The 19,162-nt window shown below is 36.0% G+C and overlaps 1 protein-coding gene across 8 annotated transcripts in view; it reads left to right on the top strand.

Annotated features, from left to right (window-relative positions):
- GULP1 (GULP PTB domain containing engulfment adaptor 1) overlaps window positions 1-19,162 on the top strand; it is a 367,352-nt gene that overhangs the window by 256,480 nt on the left and 91,710 nt on the right. For all 8 annotated transcript variants that reach the window (XM_073807501.1, XM_073807502.1, XM_033859966.2 and 5 more), the window contains 2 exons: window positions 6,244-6,318; window positions 11,976-12,037. In XM_073807501.1, coding sequence (XP_073663602.1) covers window positions 6,291-6,318; window positions 11,976-12,037 — 90 coding nt within the window. In that variant the 5' untranslated portion in view covers window positions 6,244-6,290. The remainder of the gene's footprint in view (window positions 1-6,243; window positions 6,319-11,975; window positions 12,038-19,162) is intronic.

Genomic DNA, 19,162 nt, shown 5'->3' with positions numbered 1-19,162 from the left:
AGTTTTTTAAAACAAGAGCTTGGGCAGCAGGTTGCAAAGCAGGAAACTGCCATTCATTAAAAAGTCACCCTAAACTTCTTCTAAACTAAATTATAAATATCTGTGGATTTCCTTTGGTAAATAGTTTTCAAACTTGGATATGCTGGATTTATTTTAGAAAAATGATTGTTGGCTTCAAACTTGTTTTAAAATTAGGCCTAAAAAGGTTAAATTTATAGAGTAAATGAATACCAAGTGGCCTCATGGTGTTTTGTCAATGGGATTACTGATTTTTACTTAAAATATGGGATTAAAAGAATTCATCTAATGGCATCTGCTATTAATATTTATAATGTATTTAAAAATTTTTATTTGGAGATTTAAAACTCCCAATTGGCTTTAAACTTGGAGTGGTAATATTTCAATACATCATGAATAATTTATGAATTATGAGTTTTTTCCTTGATCACGTTTAAATATTCCATTTGTATTTTGAATGTAGCCAGACTTACTTGCCTCTGGATCCTTAAGAAAGATAAAAGCAAAAATGTATATAGTTTTTTATAAAGAAATTCAAAATGGGCCTTAGGAAAAAAAAATCACTCTTACCGTTCCCCGTATATAATTAGATTATCTGTTTCTTCTTGATCAAGCTTTGATCTTTTGCATACTTTAAAGATGTTGCTCCTCTGTCTTCTAGTTTGCAGGGTTTCAGATGTGAAAACTGCTGCCATCCTAATCTTTGTTCCTCCGTACTTGTCTTTTTCTCTGGCTGCTTTTAAGATTTTCTCTTTGTTCTTAAAATTGAGCAATGATTATGATGTGTCATGGTGTTGTTTTCTTTTTGTTTCTCATGTTTGGGGTTTAAGCTTGTTGAATCTCTGGGTTTATATTTTTCATCATTTGAAAAATTCTCAGCCTTTATTTCTTCAAATATTTTTCTCTCTCCTCTCCTTCAGGGACTATTGAACCACTTGAGGCTTTTCCATAATTCAGTGATCCTCTGTCTCTCCCTCCCTCCCTCCCTCCCTCCTTCCTTCCTTCCTTCCTCCTTTCCTCCTTCTCTTCCTTTCTCCCTTCCTCCCTTTCTCCCTCCCTCCCTTCCTTCCTTCCTCCTTTCCTCCTTCCCTTCCTTTCTCCCTCCCTCCCTCCCTCCGTTTCTTCCTTCCTGCCTGCCAGCTAGACTTTCCTATGTTGCATTATAATTTCTATGTCTGTGTCTTCAATTTCACTACTCTTTTCTTCTGCAATGTCTTACCTGCCGTTAATCTCATATAGTATATTTTTTACTTTATACATTGTGGTTTTCATTTCTAGAAGTTCTATTTGGGTGTTTTTTTGTATCTATTTAATCTATCTCCTAGCTTCTTGAGCATATGGAACATATCTAAATGTCCTTGCCTACCACTACCATCATCCAGGTCATTTGTAGATCAGTCTTGATTAATTTTTCTTCCCATTGTGGATTGTATTTTTCTGCTTCTTTGCATGTGATTGATATATATATATATATATATATATATATATATATATATGGCCACCCCCCCCCCCCACACACACACACATTTTATTGCATACCAAGTATTGTGAATTTTACCATGTTGGGTGCTAATTAACCTTAAAATCCTTTTGAGCATAGTTTGGGATATAGAGAAGTTACTTGGAAATAGTTTGATTCTTTTGGGTCTTGTTTTTAAAGATTTGTCAGGTGAGGCCAAAGCAGCATTTATTCTAGCCTTAATTTTTCCCCACTGATAAGATGAGACTCTTCTTAGTAATCAAACTGAAGTTCTGTGAATTCAAAATTTTCCTTCCTTGCTGTTTGTTCTTGTGTGAGCTACAGGCACTGTTCTCTCTAAATTTTGTGGGTGGCTCTATCCTCAGTCTTGGGTCATTATCATTACTCAGTTCGATTGTAAGAAGGATTTTTTACAGGTATCTTTAGTGCTTTCGGTAGAGTTCTTTCCTCTCCAGTGCTCTTGACTGCAAAATAGGCATCTTCATTTCACCACATTCTCAGCAATATCTCCAAAACTCAGGGAGATTGCTGGGGTTCAACTGAGTTGCACCTCCCTGGACCATAGTCTGGAAACCTTCTCCATGCATTAAGCCAGGGAAGTCATAGGGCTTACCTTATTTGTTTTTCGTCTCTCATGGATCACTGTCCTTTGTTGCCTGATGTCTAATGTCTTAACAGTCATTGTTTCATACCTCTTGTTTCATTTTTTAGGTGTTTCAGATGGTAAGAGAAATATAGCCTCTGTTACTCTGTCTTGGCCAGAAGCAAAAGTGTCTAAATAAATCTACATAGCTGAATTTAATATATGGAAAGGTGTCAACATAAATTTCTGAGGAAGGTTTGGATTATTTATTGAATGATAGTGGTTCTTTTTCATTGGGATATCAGTGTATGTTTTCATACCATATAGCACTGTTAATCTTAAAGAGTTTTATATTTTAAAAACAGGATTATAAAAAGTATAGCACATGCAAATACACACAGAGACACACAATATTCAATAGTCAATCCCGGGGAATGTGAAGTTGAATGAGTGTTGTCATATAACTGATGGCCATGTAAATTGTTACAACCCCTTTATGTTTAGTTAAAAAAAAAAAGAAAGAAAACCTAAATAGTAATACTTTATATCTAGTGATTTTTACTCTGGGATGCTATTTTATGGGAAAAATGAATAAAAGCTAATTTTTATGTAAATTATTCCCTTTGTATATATTTAGCTAAAATTTAGAAATAATAGTTGTTTAATGATAGGGCAATGGTGCATCCATGTGTATATAGTCACCAAAACAATCTTTACGAAAAGTTTATCCAAACAGAAAGATTTATATTATATTGTAAATGGAAGTAAAATCCGTTTATATAGAACTTATATTTCTTAGCTTATTAATGTGTTAAGTTGATAATGACATATATCTTATTATGTCAACTGTAGAGTGCATTAAAATGTATTTTTGTTGTTTTTAAATTTATTTATTTATTTAATTTATTTTTGGCTGCGTTGGGTCTTCCTTTCTGCGTTCGTGCTTTCTCTAGTTGCGGAGAGCGGGGGTTACTCTTCATTGTGGTGCGTGGGCTTCTCATTGCGTTGGCTTCTCTTGTTGTGGAGCACGGGCTCTAGGCACGCAGGCATCCATAGTTGTGGCTCGCGGGCTCTAGAGTGCAGCTCAGTAGTTGTGGCGCACAGGCTTCATTGCTCCCCGGCATGTGGGAACTTTCCGGACCAGGGCTTGAACCCTTGTCCCCTGCATTGGCAGGCGGATTCTTAACCACTGCACCACCAGGGAAGCCCAAAACATGTATTGTTATACATTAAATAGGTGTAAGTATATTGAATGCCGACTTAGTGCCATGCACTGTACTATATACATGAGCATAGAGAGGGGAAGTAAGATCTGTTTTACAAAGAAGTGTAGAGTGCCATAGGATCAAATAAATAGGCTAAAGAATGGTGTTTGGAAAGTGAAATTATTGGTTTTTAGTTACATTACAAGAATGGCTTATCTGATATTCATTGACATTTATATCTACATGTTTTGTGAGCAGGCAACAATCCTTCTGGTGTTTTAGAGTCATAGAATTGTACTGTTATTTTATATTCTTCTTATTTGGCCTACTGAACTTTATACAATTATTCTAAGGTTTATTACTTTCTGTCTATATGTCCCCAAAGAGTTTATATTATATTGTTCTTAATTTAAAAAGCACAATATTATTTAATTTCATGGATTTTAAAATTATATAGTATTAAATGCCATTATATTTTATGGTCTGCTATTGTTGAAAATGTCTACCTAAAAGTGATGAGATTTGGGTAGTGAAGAGGCATACTGAATTTGATCTTTTGATTAATAGACATCATGGTATTGGTCTCTTTATTCTTCCAGAGAAATTGAATCTTACATTTGGATACATTATATTCCTTTTCTGCTAGTTTTTGATCTTCACTTATTCCTTGAGGATATGATCAATTAATAATCATGTCTGTTATGTTCTAGGTGAAGAGTAACTCTTGGGAGAATACAGAATATATTTTGTCCTTATTGTATTTCTTTGCATCTTGCAGAGTGCCTGGAACTGGAGATCAATAAATTATTTCTGAGTGAATGAATAAATTAATTGTAGAAAATGAAGTCATTTTAATTGTTATATATATATATATAATAGTAATATCTTTCATACTATAGAAAATAAACCATGTTATATTGTTAATATACATGGAATAATTATCTTGGCATTCTAATTCTTAAAATGTATTCTCTACCTATCTTGTATTAATAGCATATATCATGAGAAGATGAGTAAAGTATGGGGTGAATAACAGATTGATATTACTGTGTCATTATCTAAGTCTACTAAACAGTACCTAGTAATATTTTATAATTCAGTTAACTATTTTAATTTTTCTTGGGAGTAGAAGTGCAAGGACAGAGATAGCAGTAATGTCACTGCAATAACAACTTTATGATAAAGATTAATTTCTCTGCTGTGCTTCAATTGCTATGTAGATTTATGGAGAGTGTACGGACTGAATGTTTGTGTCCCTTGCAAATTCATATGTTGAAGCCCTCTCCCCCAGAGTGCTGGTATTTGGAGATAGAGCCTTTAGGAGCTAATTAGGTTTAGATGAGGTCACAAAGGTGGGGCCCCAGTGATGGGATTAGTGTCCTCATGAGAACAAGAAGAGATAAGAGTGCCCTCTCTCTTTTCTGCCATGTGAGGAGACAGCCAGAAGGTGGCTGTTTACAAGCCAGGATGAAGGTCCTCATTAGAACCCTACCATGCTGGCACCCTAAAGTATGACTCTCAAACTTCCAGCCTCTAGAACTGCGAGGAATAAATTTCTGTTGTTTAAGCCACCCAGTTGATGGTATCTTGTTATGGCAGTCTGAGCAAACCAAAATAAAAATTGTTACTGAGAAGCAGGGTGCTGCTGTAACAAACACCTAAAAATGTAGAAACAGGTTTGGAATTGGGTAATGGGGGGAAGCTAGAAGAGTTTTAAAGTGCATGCTAGAAGAAACCAAGAGTATTTTGAAGGTATTACTAAAGATGATTCTGGTGAGAGGAGAGCTGGAGAGGAAGTTTCCATCTTCTTAGAGAATACATAGATAATCATGAACAGAATGTTGTAGAAATCTGAATGGTAAAGGCCATTCTGATAAGGTCTCGGAAAAGTGGAACATGTTTTTTGAACAACGGTGAAAAGGTGATCATTGTAATAAAGTGGCAAAAAACTTGGCCAACTTGTATTTGTGTTCTAGTGTTTTGTGGAGGGTAAAACTTGCAATCTATAAAATTGGATGTTAGCTGAGGGGATTTCTAAGCAAAATGTTGAAGGAGGGGCTTGGTTCCTTCTAATTGATTATAGTAAAATGTGAGAAGGAAATGAATTTGTTAAGCAGAAAGTAATCAGTACTTAAAAGATTTGGAAAATTCTCAGCCAATCCATATAGCAGAGAACACCAAAGGTATGGCCAAATAGCCCTTTGATGAGATTAGTATCTATGTGAATTGCAGACCTAATCAGCTACTCTAGCAAAACATTGCCAGTTTCAACTGAAGAAGAGGGAGATGGGATGAAATGAAGAACAGCTTTTGGATTTCTTAGATCCCACAGGAAAGGACCATACAGCTATTTGGCTGTGAATGTGCACTATTCTTCAAGACTAGGAATGAATGATCCTGAATGTGACTCGGAGATCATCAAGGCTCCCTCCTTGGCTTCAGGGGTGGGGAATGGGAGGCATGCCATTGCCTTGGTTTCAACAGATAGGCAGCAGCTGTCTGGAGCATCATGGGACACAGGGCTGCCAAGCATAGCCTGATTGGGGGTGGGGGGCATGACCCCCATTTATATCAGAAGACTTCTGTTTATCCACCACTGCTGTTAATGAAAACCCAAAACATTACCACACTTCTTGCCAACAAGCTCAGGGAAAAGTTAACCTTCTTTATTCTTAAATTTGAAGGTAAATATAATTAGTGAAAGACGTATAATAGGATAAAAGACAAAAGTTAAGGAACTTTGGAGGAATTTCATTTGATATATTGTTCTTATCTGCTGTGCCACTCATAATATTGAGTGTTACGTTTATTCTTACCCATTGTCCTTCAGGATATTTTGAAATATTGCTTTTAAACATCTAGAAAATTTTAAAAGACTTTGTGATTAAAATAATTTACATAAAAGAGGTTGATCAACATTCCTTTATTTATGCTTTACTATTTTCTTAATTTTATAGGCTATAAAGTGTGATTGAACTGAACATCTATTTGGTTGATCCTCATCATGAACCGTGCTTTTAGCAGGAAGAAAGGTAAGTGTGTCCACTAAAGACCTGGCAGTCATTTCAATATTACTGTTCAAATCCAGCAGAGATGTTAAGAAATCACTTTTTCTGATTATCAAACCATGTGACTCTAGAATGAAGTTAGAGTTGCAAAAAATAAAGTGATCTGACAGGAAGTTAGTCCTAACTTCACTTTTCATAGCCATAGGACTAAATTCCCTGAGCTTACATGGGCTATAGTGTTTTAAATTCACTCGTGTGTGTGTGTGTGTGTGCATGAACTTCACTTTTTATTGAATAATGAATAAGGATTCATGATGGGTGAATTGATAGCAAGAGGCCAAATAAATTTGTTATTAATTTTAAAGTAGGAATTTAAAATAAGTATAAATATATCGTAATTATCAGTACAGAAATTTTTTTAAGGGGCAGGAAAACATGGCATTTGGCAAAATATTTCTTGATACACTCATAGGAAAGATAGAAAAATTTGATAGTTTTATATAGTTCAGTAAAGTTAAAATAATGTATCCTTGCCATTCTAGAAGGAGTTCTCTAGTGGTGGGCACAGGGCTGTCTCCTGTTTAACATGCTGTCAATGACCTGGGAGAGAATACTTAAATGATGCCACTCAAGTTCTTAGGTGATTGAAAGTAGGAAGAGATAACTGATGTGGTAGGATTACAGGCATATGGGGGGGAAATGACTAGTTAGGTCATATTCCACACTGTAAACTTAATAAGATATTGTAAATTGCCAAACATGGGTCCAGAACCTCTAACACTTCTATACTTATTTATATATGGTTATTATTTGGAAGATGAACCTTAATTGCTGTGTGGGTAAAACATGGCTGGAGAATAAAGTCATCAGTGTGGTTATCAAAGGTTCCAGTTCATTTTCTAATGGATGAATAATGAACAGTCTTGAACCAGGAAATAGATTAATTGTTCTACTCCATGCCCTCAGTCACAGTGTGTTCTTGCTTTTAAGGATGAATTGACACACTGTAACATGACTGGTTGATAAAGGCTGAGATGACTTCAGGACTTTCAACCATGCAACAGGAAGCATGGCTGAGAACCCTTGGTGTGGTCTTGCAATTTTTGAAGACCTATGAATGTTTGAATGCTGTCATTTGTTCATGGAACTAACTTTAATAAAGGACAAATGGGTGTAAATTATAAGGCCATTGATTAAATGTAGGAAAAAAATTCCAACAAAGTTGTGCCAAAGTATAACGGAATTATTCAAAGTATTACCTTTATTTTTTACTGAAATGAGAGGTGTTCGAACATTTGGATGTGGTACAGAGGATTAATGTATTCAGTAGGGATTTAGGTAATGTGAAGAACTTTCAGGCACCTTTCAACCCTGGGAAACCAGGAATTTATTATTTTACTTATTTTTCAGAATAAGAGGAAGGCAAAATGACATTTATTGTGGTCTGTAGCTTGCTTCTGATTTAAAACATATACCAAAAATAAAATCATCCTTCTTTTTATTCCCTTTACTAGTAAAAAATCTAGAAATAATTCTCTGATATATAGAAGTATTTTTACTAAGACAATAAAAACCTTACATCACAACTCATCACTTTAAACACACTATCTTGTTTTTTAAAGACATTTCAATATCTTTGCTTCTTTTTATTTGCTTAGAATTCCCTTTCCCATGGTTTTAAAATTGAAACTTCACATTTCTAATTTACTCTTTATTTGAAGGGGATTTGGAGTGGTTTTTCACTGAGAAATCCCAAGTGTTGGATAGTAAGATGAGTAACTGGCGATTGTATATTTGGCTCACTTGAAGACAGTGGGAGTACAACCATGAGGAAAATCAGAGTGATCTAGAGAATCAAGAAGCAGAAACTTGTTATTTCCTGCTTTGCTGCATTCTCTTTAAATTTCTTTTGACTTCTCTTATTTTTCAAGTCCAGTGATTACATATCAGAAAATTTTTGATCAGTATTTCACTCCAGTTCATTTAGAACCTGATGCCGGGAAGTTCTACCTTAAGTTCACCAGTCACTTCACACTGTCTCATTTATTACAGTTGTAAAAAGAAAACTTCTTGGAGCCTGTGCTCCTAGTTTCAACCAGTAGCACTATTTGTTGAATTTAATTTGAGATGTAAAACTGGAATTTTATCAGAGAATTCATATACTTGACCATCAGGAACTGTAATTATAGCCCTAGAGAATATATAATTCAAGTCATCTTTCCAATAACTAGCATCAACATACACTGTACTGTACTCTAAACAAAACAAGATCGTCTTTTATCTTTAAAAACTTATCTCTTATTTCATAGATATCCAATTTACTTGGTTATTACATGCAACCTTACTGAATCAGAAACCCAAGGAAAAGAGATTATCTTAAACCTAAACATAATTGGTTTTTTTTCTCTTTTTATTAAATCTCCCAATTAGTAATTTGGTATTCTTTGATTGAATTGTCCAGGCACTTCACTGATTTTCTTTGCAAATGCTTTAATGGTTATTAGAGTTGCTCATAGGGTCTGAAAAAAACTGAATGTACTAGAATTGCATCATTTTGGACTATTTTGAAAAGCTCTGTAAAAATTATCTAACCCCAGATTCATAGATTAAATTTTAATTAATGCTTTATAGCTTCTTTCTTTCCCTATGTTAGCTTTCTTTTTGAACTTTTAAAATCTTATATTCTATTTATTATGTCAAAAATTAATCGTTTAGTTAAAAAAGCATAAACGTGATTATTCAACTAATTACACTTTATGTTCTTTAACTTATCAGTTGATATAGTGATAAGTAGAAATAATCATAGTGCAAAGCACTTAAATTTCAATAGTTTTAAAATATTTTCCTTTTCATGAAAATTTTATTCAAATGCATCCATTCATCCATCAATATTTAGTTTTAAATTAATATGTTCAAAGTAGGTTTTTTCACTATTTTAAGCTCTGGTGATACAAGAATAATGAAGTTTACTGCATCTTTCTAGATGAACTCTTAATCTAAATACATTTGAATACCTAGATTTATTGACCCAGTAGTCAGAGTGGTTTGACAGCTGTCAAATATTTTTGAAATGTTGGCCTTTCCTTTTATGTGAATGTTCACTATTAAGTCAGTGATTATAGTTTAATATCAAGAAAGGGAACACATTCTAGAGTGTCTGTGTTCCTGTTTCATCACCAACTCTATGTATCCAGTATCTTTTGTGGGTCCATATAGTGACCAAAGACATCATCTGTACCCTTTCTTCAAGGTCAGACACATCTATATGAGTTAACATATAGTTTTTTCCTGTCAGTTTTTTCTTTTGCCAAAGTATAAATTAGAATGACATTAAGGACTCATTTTGGAAATCCTTCAGGTTTAATAGTTGTATTACCTATACTAGAGGTATGTAATGAACAACCGTTAAATCGTCAGCACTTGGTGTGTGGATGTAGATTTTTTGTAATTGTAGTAACTACAGCTTATCCGCTGGTAATTTAGTATTGTGATTGTTTTAGTCTTTCACCAGTAACAGCTAGATATATCTGACCTCTTTCTAGGTTACTGCAATACGAGACTATAACAAAGACAGTGTCATGAGTTTTAAAATAATAGTGTTTTAGAGGAGAAAGCAGTTATCCCTCTGCTTCAGGATTGGAATGAACCATCAGATTCAAACTTTAGTTAGACTTTGCATCCTCCTGAACTATGCTCTGTGTCTTGGAAAAGGAGACATGAGACGAATTGAGTTAAGGGGTAAAAAAAAGGAACTAGATATCTTTCTAGGTTTTCTGAAGGCAGATCTTTGGTGTTTTTATTATCTTGGCATACAGTATTGTGATAAATTTATTTTAATATACAAGAGCAAGACTATATTCCAAATCTAAGTACAAATTATTCTTGAATTAATCATATCACTATCCAGTAGCAGTCATAAAGAGAAAACTGTAGTTAAAATGAAAATCCATACAAGAAATAAGAGTTATACATTATTGTCAATGTCAGTATGTCAATACCGCTTTTTGAAGCCTAGGATGTATTGCTTCTCAAAATATTTCACCCAAGTACGGCTGTCACATATCCACTTCAGTAATCAGAAATAGCCCTAAAATTCATCATAGGCGCAGGATTTTATTGATCCCTCATGTTTCGTCTTAGAAATCCTTGTAAATATTGCATTGAACCCCATAAACATATTTAATATATAGTGCATTATCCTTTGAATGGTTTAAAATTCCAGGAATATATGCCATTTTCTCTATGTCTTCACATTCCTCCAGTTTGAGAACATATTAATTATACCGAACTAGTTTTTGTTAACATCATTTTCTTTTTTTTTTTTTTTTTTTGCGGTATGCGGGCCTCTCACTGTTGTGGCCTCTCCCATTGTGGAGCACAGGCTCCGGACGCGCAGGCCCAGCGGCCATGGCTCATGGGCCCAGCCGCTCCGCGGCATGTGGGATCTTCCCAGACCGGGGCACGAACCCGTGTCCCCTGCATCAGCAGGTGGACTCTCAACCACTGCGCCACCAGGGAAGCCCTAACATCATTTTTAAATGTTCTGAATTGAATGTTGAAAATGCTTTGTTAGTAATCTGATATTTTCTTTTAGTGTGTACTTATTTAATATTTTTCATGGTAAAATATATGTCTGATTTTATTCTATTTATAATAGTGATTCTAAATTTTTAAATTCCCATTAGGAGTAAAATATTCACAAAACTCCACTTAAGACATAACATATTTGAAGATTGAGAAGTTTTACTACAGACAAATGCAGTTTGTAAAAAATCAGCAAATTAGATTTGTGTAAACGTTAGCATGTTTTGCTTTTTTCCTGCTTATATGTTCCACAAAATATTTTTGGAAGATATGTGGAATATATAAATCAAATTCAAAAATTGAATGAAAATTTTATTTTCTATTTTATCAATAATATACAATACAAATTACTTTCGATATCTTCTATTTTTTTTAACATCTTTACTGGAGTATAATTGCTTTACAATCTTCTTTTAATTACTTTTATTTCTATTATTCTATTACACTAATTTAAATAGTGTAATAATTTCAAATTACTGCATTTAAGATCATTTATATCCAAAACTCCTGATAGTGGACCCTCAATCAATGTTTCTTTAAATTGAGGTTAAAAAATTATCCTAATATTATATTAATTTTTAAATGAATTTAGTAGATTGATTCATTTCAGCTTTATATAAATGCAGTTGTTAGTTTAATGTTAGAATTTCCCATTACTAGTTAATTCTTGATACTAAGGAGTAGTAACAGTCATGAGAAAAGAGCAGATTACTATTTATTGAAAAGGGAATTAAGAAAAATAACCTGTTATTCATGAGAGTATCACATGAAATAAGAAAAATAACACATAATTATTCACATAATTGATATAATTACTCATAGCCCAACTGATGTTCTTTTAATATTCTTTAAAAATTCAAAATTGTTTTATTATTAGAAAGCTTTTAAAAGGAAAATACTTTTATATTAAGGAAAGAATCCTACAATTACTTTGTGGTTACATTGTTCATATATCTGACTAGTTATTATTTTTCATTTTAGCAAAACTATCTCCAAATTGGAAGTGCTCCCATCCATATCAGACTCCTTTCAAATGCATGAATATGACACCCTTAGAACCTGTGATTTAATTTAACCCTGTGTATTCTTCATTGCAGACAAATCATGGATGCATATGCCAGAGGCTTTATCAAAACATTACATTCCCTATAATGCAAAGGTAAAATAGTTCATATGATATTACTGAATTTTATTTTGCTATAGTATTATTGCTATTATATTATTTTTTTATTTAACATCTTTATTGGAGTATAATTGCTTTAGAATGTTGTGTTAGTTTCTGCTATATAACAAAGTGAACCAGCTATATGTATACATATATCCCCATATCCCCTCCCTCTTGCGTCTCCCTCCCACCCTCCCTATCCCACCCCTCTAGGTGGTCACAAAGCACCGAGCTGATCTCCCTCTGCATTACAGCTGCTTCCCACTAGCTATCTATTTTACATTTGATAGTGTATATATGTCAATCCTACTCTCTCAAGTCGTCCCATCTTACCCATCCCCTTCCCCATGTCCACAAGTCAATTCTCTGTGTCTGCATCTTTATTCCTGTCCTGCCCCTAGGTTCATGAGAACCCTTTTTTTTTTTTCAGATTCCATGTATATGTGTTAGCATATGGTGTTTGTTTTTCTCTTTTTGACTAACTTCATTCTATATGACAGACTCTAAGTCCATCCACCTCACTACAAATAACTCAGTTTCATTTCATTTTATGGTTGAGTAATATTCCATTGTATAAACGTGCCACATCTTCTTTATCCATTCATCTGTTGATGGACACTTAGGTTGGTTCCATGTCCTGGCTGTTGTAGATACTGCTGCAATAAACACTGTGTTACATGGCCCTTTTTGAATTATGGTTTTCTCGGGTATATGCCCATTAGTGGGATTGCTGGGTCATATGGTAGTTTTATTTTTAGTTTCTCAAGGAACCTCCATACTGTTCTCCATGGTGGCTGTATCAATGTACAATCCCACCAACAGTGCAAGAGGGTTCTCTTTTCTCCACACCCTCTCCAGCATTTATTGTTTGTAGCGTTTTTGATGGAGGCGTGTGAGGTGTGAAGTGATACCTCATAGTTTTGATTTGCATTTCTCTAATGATTAGTGACGTTGAGCATTCTTTCATGTGTTTGTTGGCAATCTGTATATCTTCTTTGGAGAAATGTCTGTTTAGGTCTTTTGCCCATTTTTGGATTGGGTCGTTTGTTTTTTTGATATTGAGCTGCTTGTATATTTTGGAGATTAATCCTTTGTCAGTTGCTTCGTTTGCAAATATTTTCTCCCATTCTGAAGGTTGTCTTTTGGTCTTGTTTATGGTTTCCTTTGCTGTGCAAAAGCTTTTAAGTTTCATTAGGTCCCATTTATTTCTTTTTGTTTTTATTTCCGTTTCTCTGGGAGGTGGGTCGAAAAGGACCTTGCTGTGATTTATGTCATAGAGTGTTCTTCCTATGTTTTCCTCTAAGAGTTTTATAGTGTCTGGCCTTACATTTAGGTTTTTAATCCATTTTGAGTTTATTTTTGTGTATGGTGTTAGGAAGTGTGCTAATTTCATCCCTTACATGTAGCTGTCCAGTTTTCGCAGCACCACTTATTGAAGAGGCTGTCCTTTCTCCATTATATATTCTTACCCCCTTTATCAAAGATAACATGACCATATGTGCGTGGGTTTATCTCTGGGCTTTCTATCCTGTTTTATTGGTCTATATTTCTGTTTTTGTGCCAGTACCATACTGTCTTGATTATTGTAGCTTTGTAGTATAGTCTGAAGTCAGGGAGCCTGATTCCGCCAGCTCTGCCTTTCTTTATCAAGATTGCTTTGGCTATTCTGGGCCTTTTGTATTTCCATACAAATTGTGAAATTCTTTGTTGTTGTTCTGTGAAAAATGCCATTGGTAGTTTGATAGGGATTGCATTGAATCTGTAGATTGCTTTGGGTAGTAGAGTCATTTTCACAATGTTGATTCTTCCAATCTAAGAACATGGTATATCTCTCCATCTCTTTGTATCATCTTTAATTCTTTCATCAGTGTCTTACAGTTTTCTGAGTACAGGTCTTTTACCTCCTTAGGTAGGTTTATTCCTAGATATTTTATTATTTTTGTTGCACTGGTAAATGGGAGTGTTTTCTTAATTTCTCTTTCAGATTTTTCATCATTAGTGTATAGGAATGCAAGAGATTTCTGTGCATTAATTTTGTATCCTGCTACTTTGCCAAATTCATTGATTAGCTCTAATAGTTTCTGGTAGCAGCTTTAGGATTCTCTATGTATAGTATCATGTCATGTGCAAACAGTGACAGTTTTACTTCTTCTTTTCAGATTTTTAAATTTCTTTTTCTTCTCTGATTGCTGTGTCTAAAACTTCCAAAACTATGTTGAATAATAGTGGTGAGAGTGGGCAATCTTGTCTTGTTCCTGATCTTAGAGGAAATGGTTTCAGTTTTTCACCATTGAGAACAATGTTGTCTGTGGGTTTGTCATATATGGCCTTTATTATATTGAGGTAGGTTCCCTCTATGCCTACTTTCTGGAGAGTTTTTATCATAAATGGGTGTTGAATTTTGTCGAAAGCTTTTTCTGCATCTATTGAGATTATCATATAGTTTTTATCCTTCAATTTGTTAATATTCAATTAACAATTGATATCAGGATATCAATTGATATCCTGTCAATTTGTTAATATCCTTTAATTTGTTAATATTCAATTTGTTAATCATGTGTATCACATGAATTGATTTCCATATATTGAAGAATCCTTGCATTCCTGGGATAAACCTCACTTAATCATGGTGTATGATCCTTTTAATGTGCTGTTGGATTTTGTTTGCTAGTATTTTGTTGAGGACTTCTGCATCTATGTTCATCAGTGATATTGGCCTGTAGTTTTCTCTTCTTGTAACATCTTTGTCTGGTTTTGTCATCAGGGTGATGGTTGCCTCGTAGAATGAGTTTGGGAGTGTTCCTCCCTCTGCTATATTTTGGAAGAATTTGAGAAGGATAGGTGTTAGCTCTTCTCTAAATGTTTGATAGAATTTGCCTGTGTAGCCATCTGGTCCCAGGCTTTTTTTGTTGGGAGATTTTTTTTTTTTTTTTTTTTTTGGCAGTACGTGGGCCTCTCACTGTTGTGGCCTCTCCCGTTGTGGAGCACAGGTCCGGACACGCAGGCTCAGCGGCCATGGCTCACGGGCCCAGCCGCTCTACGGCATGTGGGATCCTCCCGGACCGGGGCACGAACCTGTGTCCCCTGCATCGGCAGGCAGACTCTTAACCACTGCGCCACCAGGGAAGCCCTTGGAAGATTTTTAATCACAGTCTCAGTTTCAGTGCTTGTGATTGGTCTGTTTATATTTTCTGTTTCTTCCTGGTTTAGTCTCAGAAGGTTGAGCTTTTCTAAGAATTTGTCCATTTCTTCCAGGTTTTCTATTTTATTGGCATATAGTTGCTCATAGTAATCTCTCATGATCCTTTATATTTCTTCAGTGTCCGTTGTTACTTCTCCTTTTCCATTTTAATTCTGTTGATTTGAATATTCTCCCCTTTTTCTTGATGAGTCGGGCTAATGGTTTATCAATTAGGTCTATCTTCTCAAAGCACCAGCTTTTAGTTTTATTGATCTTTGCTATTATTTCCTTCATTTGTTTTTCATTTATTTCTGATCTGATCTTTATGATTCCTTTCCTTCTGCTAACTTTGAGGTTTTTTTATTCTTATTTTCTCTAATTGCTTTAGGTGTAAGGTTAGGTTGTTTATTTGAGATGTTTCTTGTTTCTTGAGGTAGGATTGTATTGCTATAAACTTCCTTCTTAGAACTGGTTTTGCTGCATCCCATAGGTTTTGGGTCACCATGTTTTTGTTGTCATTTGTTTCTAGGTATTTTTTTCATTTCCTCTTTGATTTCTTCAGTGATCTCTTGCTTGTTTAGTAGAGTATTGTTTATCCTCCATTTTTTACAGATTATTTTCCTGTAATTGATATCTAGTATCAAAGCATTGTGGTTGGAGAAGATACTTGATATGATTTCAATTTTCTTAAATTTACCAAGGCTTGATTTGTGACCCAAGATATGGTCTATCCTGGAGAATGTTCCGTCAGCACTTGAGAAGAAAGTGTATTGTGTTGTTTTTGGATGGAATGTCCTATAAATATTAATTAAGTCCATCTTGTTTAATGTGTCATTTAAAGCTGTGTTCCCTTATTTATTTTCATTTTGGTTGATCAGTCCATTGGTGAAAGTGGGGTGTTAAAAGTCCCCTACTATTAATGTGTTACTGTCAATTTCCCCTTTTATGGCTATTAACATTTGCCTTATGTATTGAGGTGCTTCTATGTTGGGTGCATAAATATTGACAATTGTTATATCTTCTTCTTGTATTGATCCTTGATGATTATGTAGTGTCTGTCTTTGTTTCTTGTAATAGTCTTTATTTTGAAGTCATTTTGTCTGATATGAGAATTGCTACTCCAGCTTTCTTCTGATTTCCATTTGCATGGAATATCTTTTTCCATCCCCTCACTTTCAGTCTGTATGTGTCCCTAGGTCTGAAGTGGGTCTCTTGTAGACAGCATATATAAGGGTCTTGTTTTTGTATCCATTCAGCCAGTCTATGTCTTTTGGTTGGAGCATTTTATCCATTTGCATTTAAGGTAATTATTGATATGTATGTTCCTATTACCATTTTCTTAATTGTTTTGGGTTTGTTATTCTAGGTCTTTTCCTTCTCTTGTGTTTCCTGCCTAGAGAAGTTCCTTTAGCATTTGTTGTAAAGCTGGTTTGGTGGTGCTGAATTCTCTTAGCTTTTGCTGTCTGTAAAGGTTTTAATTTCTCCATCGAATCTGAATGAGATCCTTGTTGGGTAGAGTAATGTTGGTTGTAGGTTTTTGCCTTTCATCACTTTAAATATGCCCTGCCACCCTCTTCTGGCTTGCAGAGTTACTGCTAAAAGATCAGCTCTTAACTTTATGGGGATTCCCTTGTATGTTATTTGTTTCTTTTCCCTTGCTGCTTTTAATTTTTTTCTTAGTATTTAATTTTTGATAGTTTGATTAATGTGTGTCTTGGCATGTTTCTTCTTGCATTTATCCTGTATGAGACTCTCTGCACTTCCTGGACTTGGTTGATTATTTCCTTTCCCATTTTAGGGAAGTTTTCAACTGTAATCTCTTCAAATATTTTCTCAGTCCCTTGCTTTTTCTCTTCGTCTCTGAGACCCCTATAATTCAAATGTTGGTGCGTTTAATGTTGTCCCATACGTCTCTGAGACTGTCCTCAATTCTTTTCATTCTTTTTTCTTTATTCTGCTCTGCAGTAGTTATTTCCAGTATTTTATCTTCCAGGTCACTTATCCATTCTTGTGCCTCAGTTATTCTGCTATTGATTCCTTCTGGAAAAGTTTTAATTTCATTTATTGTGTTGTTCATCATTGTTTTTTTGCCCTTCAGTTCTCACAGGTCCTTGTTAAATGTTTCTTGTATTTTCTCCATTCTGTTTCCAGGATTTTGGTTCACCTTTACTGTCATTACTCTGAATTCTTTTTCAGTTAGACTGCCTATTTCCTCTTCATTTGTTTGGTCTGGTGGGTTTTTATCTTGCTCCTTCATCTGCTGTGTATTTCTCTGTCTTCTCATTTTGCTTAACTTACTGTGTTTGGGGTCTCATTTTTGTAGGCTTTAGGTTCATAGTTCCTATTGTTTTTGGTGTCTGCCCCCAGTGGGTCAGGTTGGTTCAGTGGCTTGTGTAGGCTTCCTGGTGGAGGGGACTGGTGCCTGTATTCTGGTGAGTGGGGCTGGATCTTGTCTTTCCGATGGGCAGAGATGCGTCTGCTGTTGTGTTTTGGGGTGTCTGTGAACTTATTATGATTTTAGGCAGCCTCTCTGCTAATGGGTGGGGTTGTGTTCCTGTCTTGCTAGTTTTTGGCATGGGGCGTCCAACACTGGAGCTTGCTGGCCGTTGTGTGGAGCTGGGTCTTAGTGTTGACATGGAAATGTCTGGGAGAGCTCTCACCAATTGATATTACATGGGGCCAGGAGGTCTGTGGTGGTTCAATGTCCTGAACTCAGCTCTCCAACCCAAGAGGCTCAGGCCTGACCCCAGGCTAGAGCACCAAGACCCTGTCAGCCACATGGCTCAGAAGAAAAGGGAGAAAAAAAGAAAGAAAAAAATAATAAATAATTTTTTTAATTATTAAAAGAAAACAGTTATTAATTTAAGAAAGTAATAATTATAATTTAAAAAAAAAGAAGAGAGCAACCATACTAATAAACAAATCCACTGATGATAACAAGCGCTAAAACTATACTAAGATTAACATAAAAATCAGAAACAAGTCAGTCGCAGACAACAAACCTAAGTCTACAGTTGCTCCCAAAGTCCACTGCCTCGATTTTGGGATGATTCGTTGTCTATTCAGGTATTCCACAGATGCAGGGTACATCAAGTTGATTGTGGGGATTTAATCCACTGCTCCTGAGGCTGCTGGGAGAAATTTCCGTTTCTCTTCTTTGTTCGCACAGCTCCTGGGGTTCAGCTTTGGTTTTGGCCCCACCTCTGCATGTAGGTCACCCTCAGGCATCTGTTCCCACCCAGACAGGAAAAGGTTAAAGCAGCGGCTGATTAGGGAGCTCTTGCTCACTCATGCGGGGGGGTGGGGGGGGTGGGGAGGGAGAGATATTGTAGTTATAATTGGAATGCGGTGCAAGCCTGTGGCAGCAGAGGCCAACGTGACGTTGCAACAGCCTGAGGCATGCCGTGTGTTCTCCCTGGGAAGTTGTCCATGATCCACCCCCAGGATCATGGGACCCTGGCAGTGGCAGGCTGCACAGGCTCCTGGGTGTGTGTGTGGGGGTGTGGATAGTGACCTGTACTTGCACACAGGATTCTTGGTGGCTGTAGCAGCAGCGTTAGTTTCATGCCCATCTCTGGTGTCTGAGCTGATAGCCGCGGCTCGCGCCCATCTCTGGAGCTCATTTAGGCGGTGCTCTGAATCCCCTCTCCTCGCGCACCCCGAAACAATCGTCTCTTTCCTCTTAGCCATGTCCAGACTTTTTCCTGGACTCCCTCCCGGCTAGCTGTGGCGCACTAGCCCCTTTCAGGCTGTGTTCACGCAGCCAACCCCAGTCCTCTCCCTGGGATCTGACCTCCGAAGCCGGAGCCTCAGCTCCCAGCCCCCGCCCGCCTCTGCAGGTGAGCAGACAAGCCTCTCGGGCTGGTGAGTGCCGGTCGGCACTGATCCTCTGTGCGGGAATCTTTCCACTTTGCCCTCTGCACCCCTGTTGCTGCCCT

Source organism: Tursiops truncatus, chromosome 7 (genome assembly GCF_011762595.2).
Source record: "Tursiops truncatus isolate mTurTru1 chromosome 7, mTurTru1.mat.Y, whole genome shotgun sequence".
Taxonomy (NCBI): Eukaryota; Metazoa; Chordata; class Mammalia; order Artiodactyla; family Delphinidae; genus Tursiops; species Tursiops truncatus.
The sequence above is the reverse complement of the archived record's forward strand: the minus strand, read 5'-3'. Positions and strand labels throughout refer to the sequence as shown.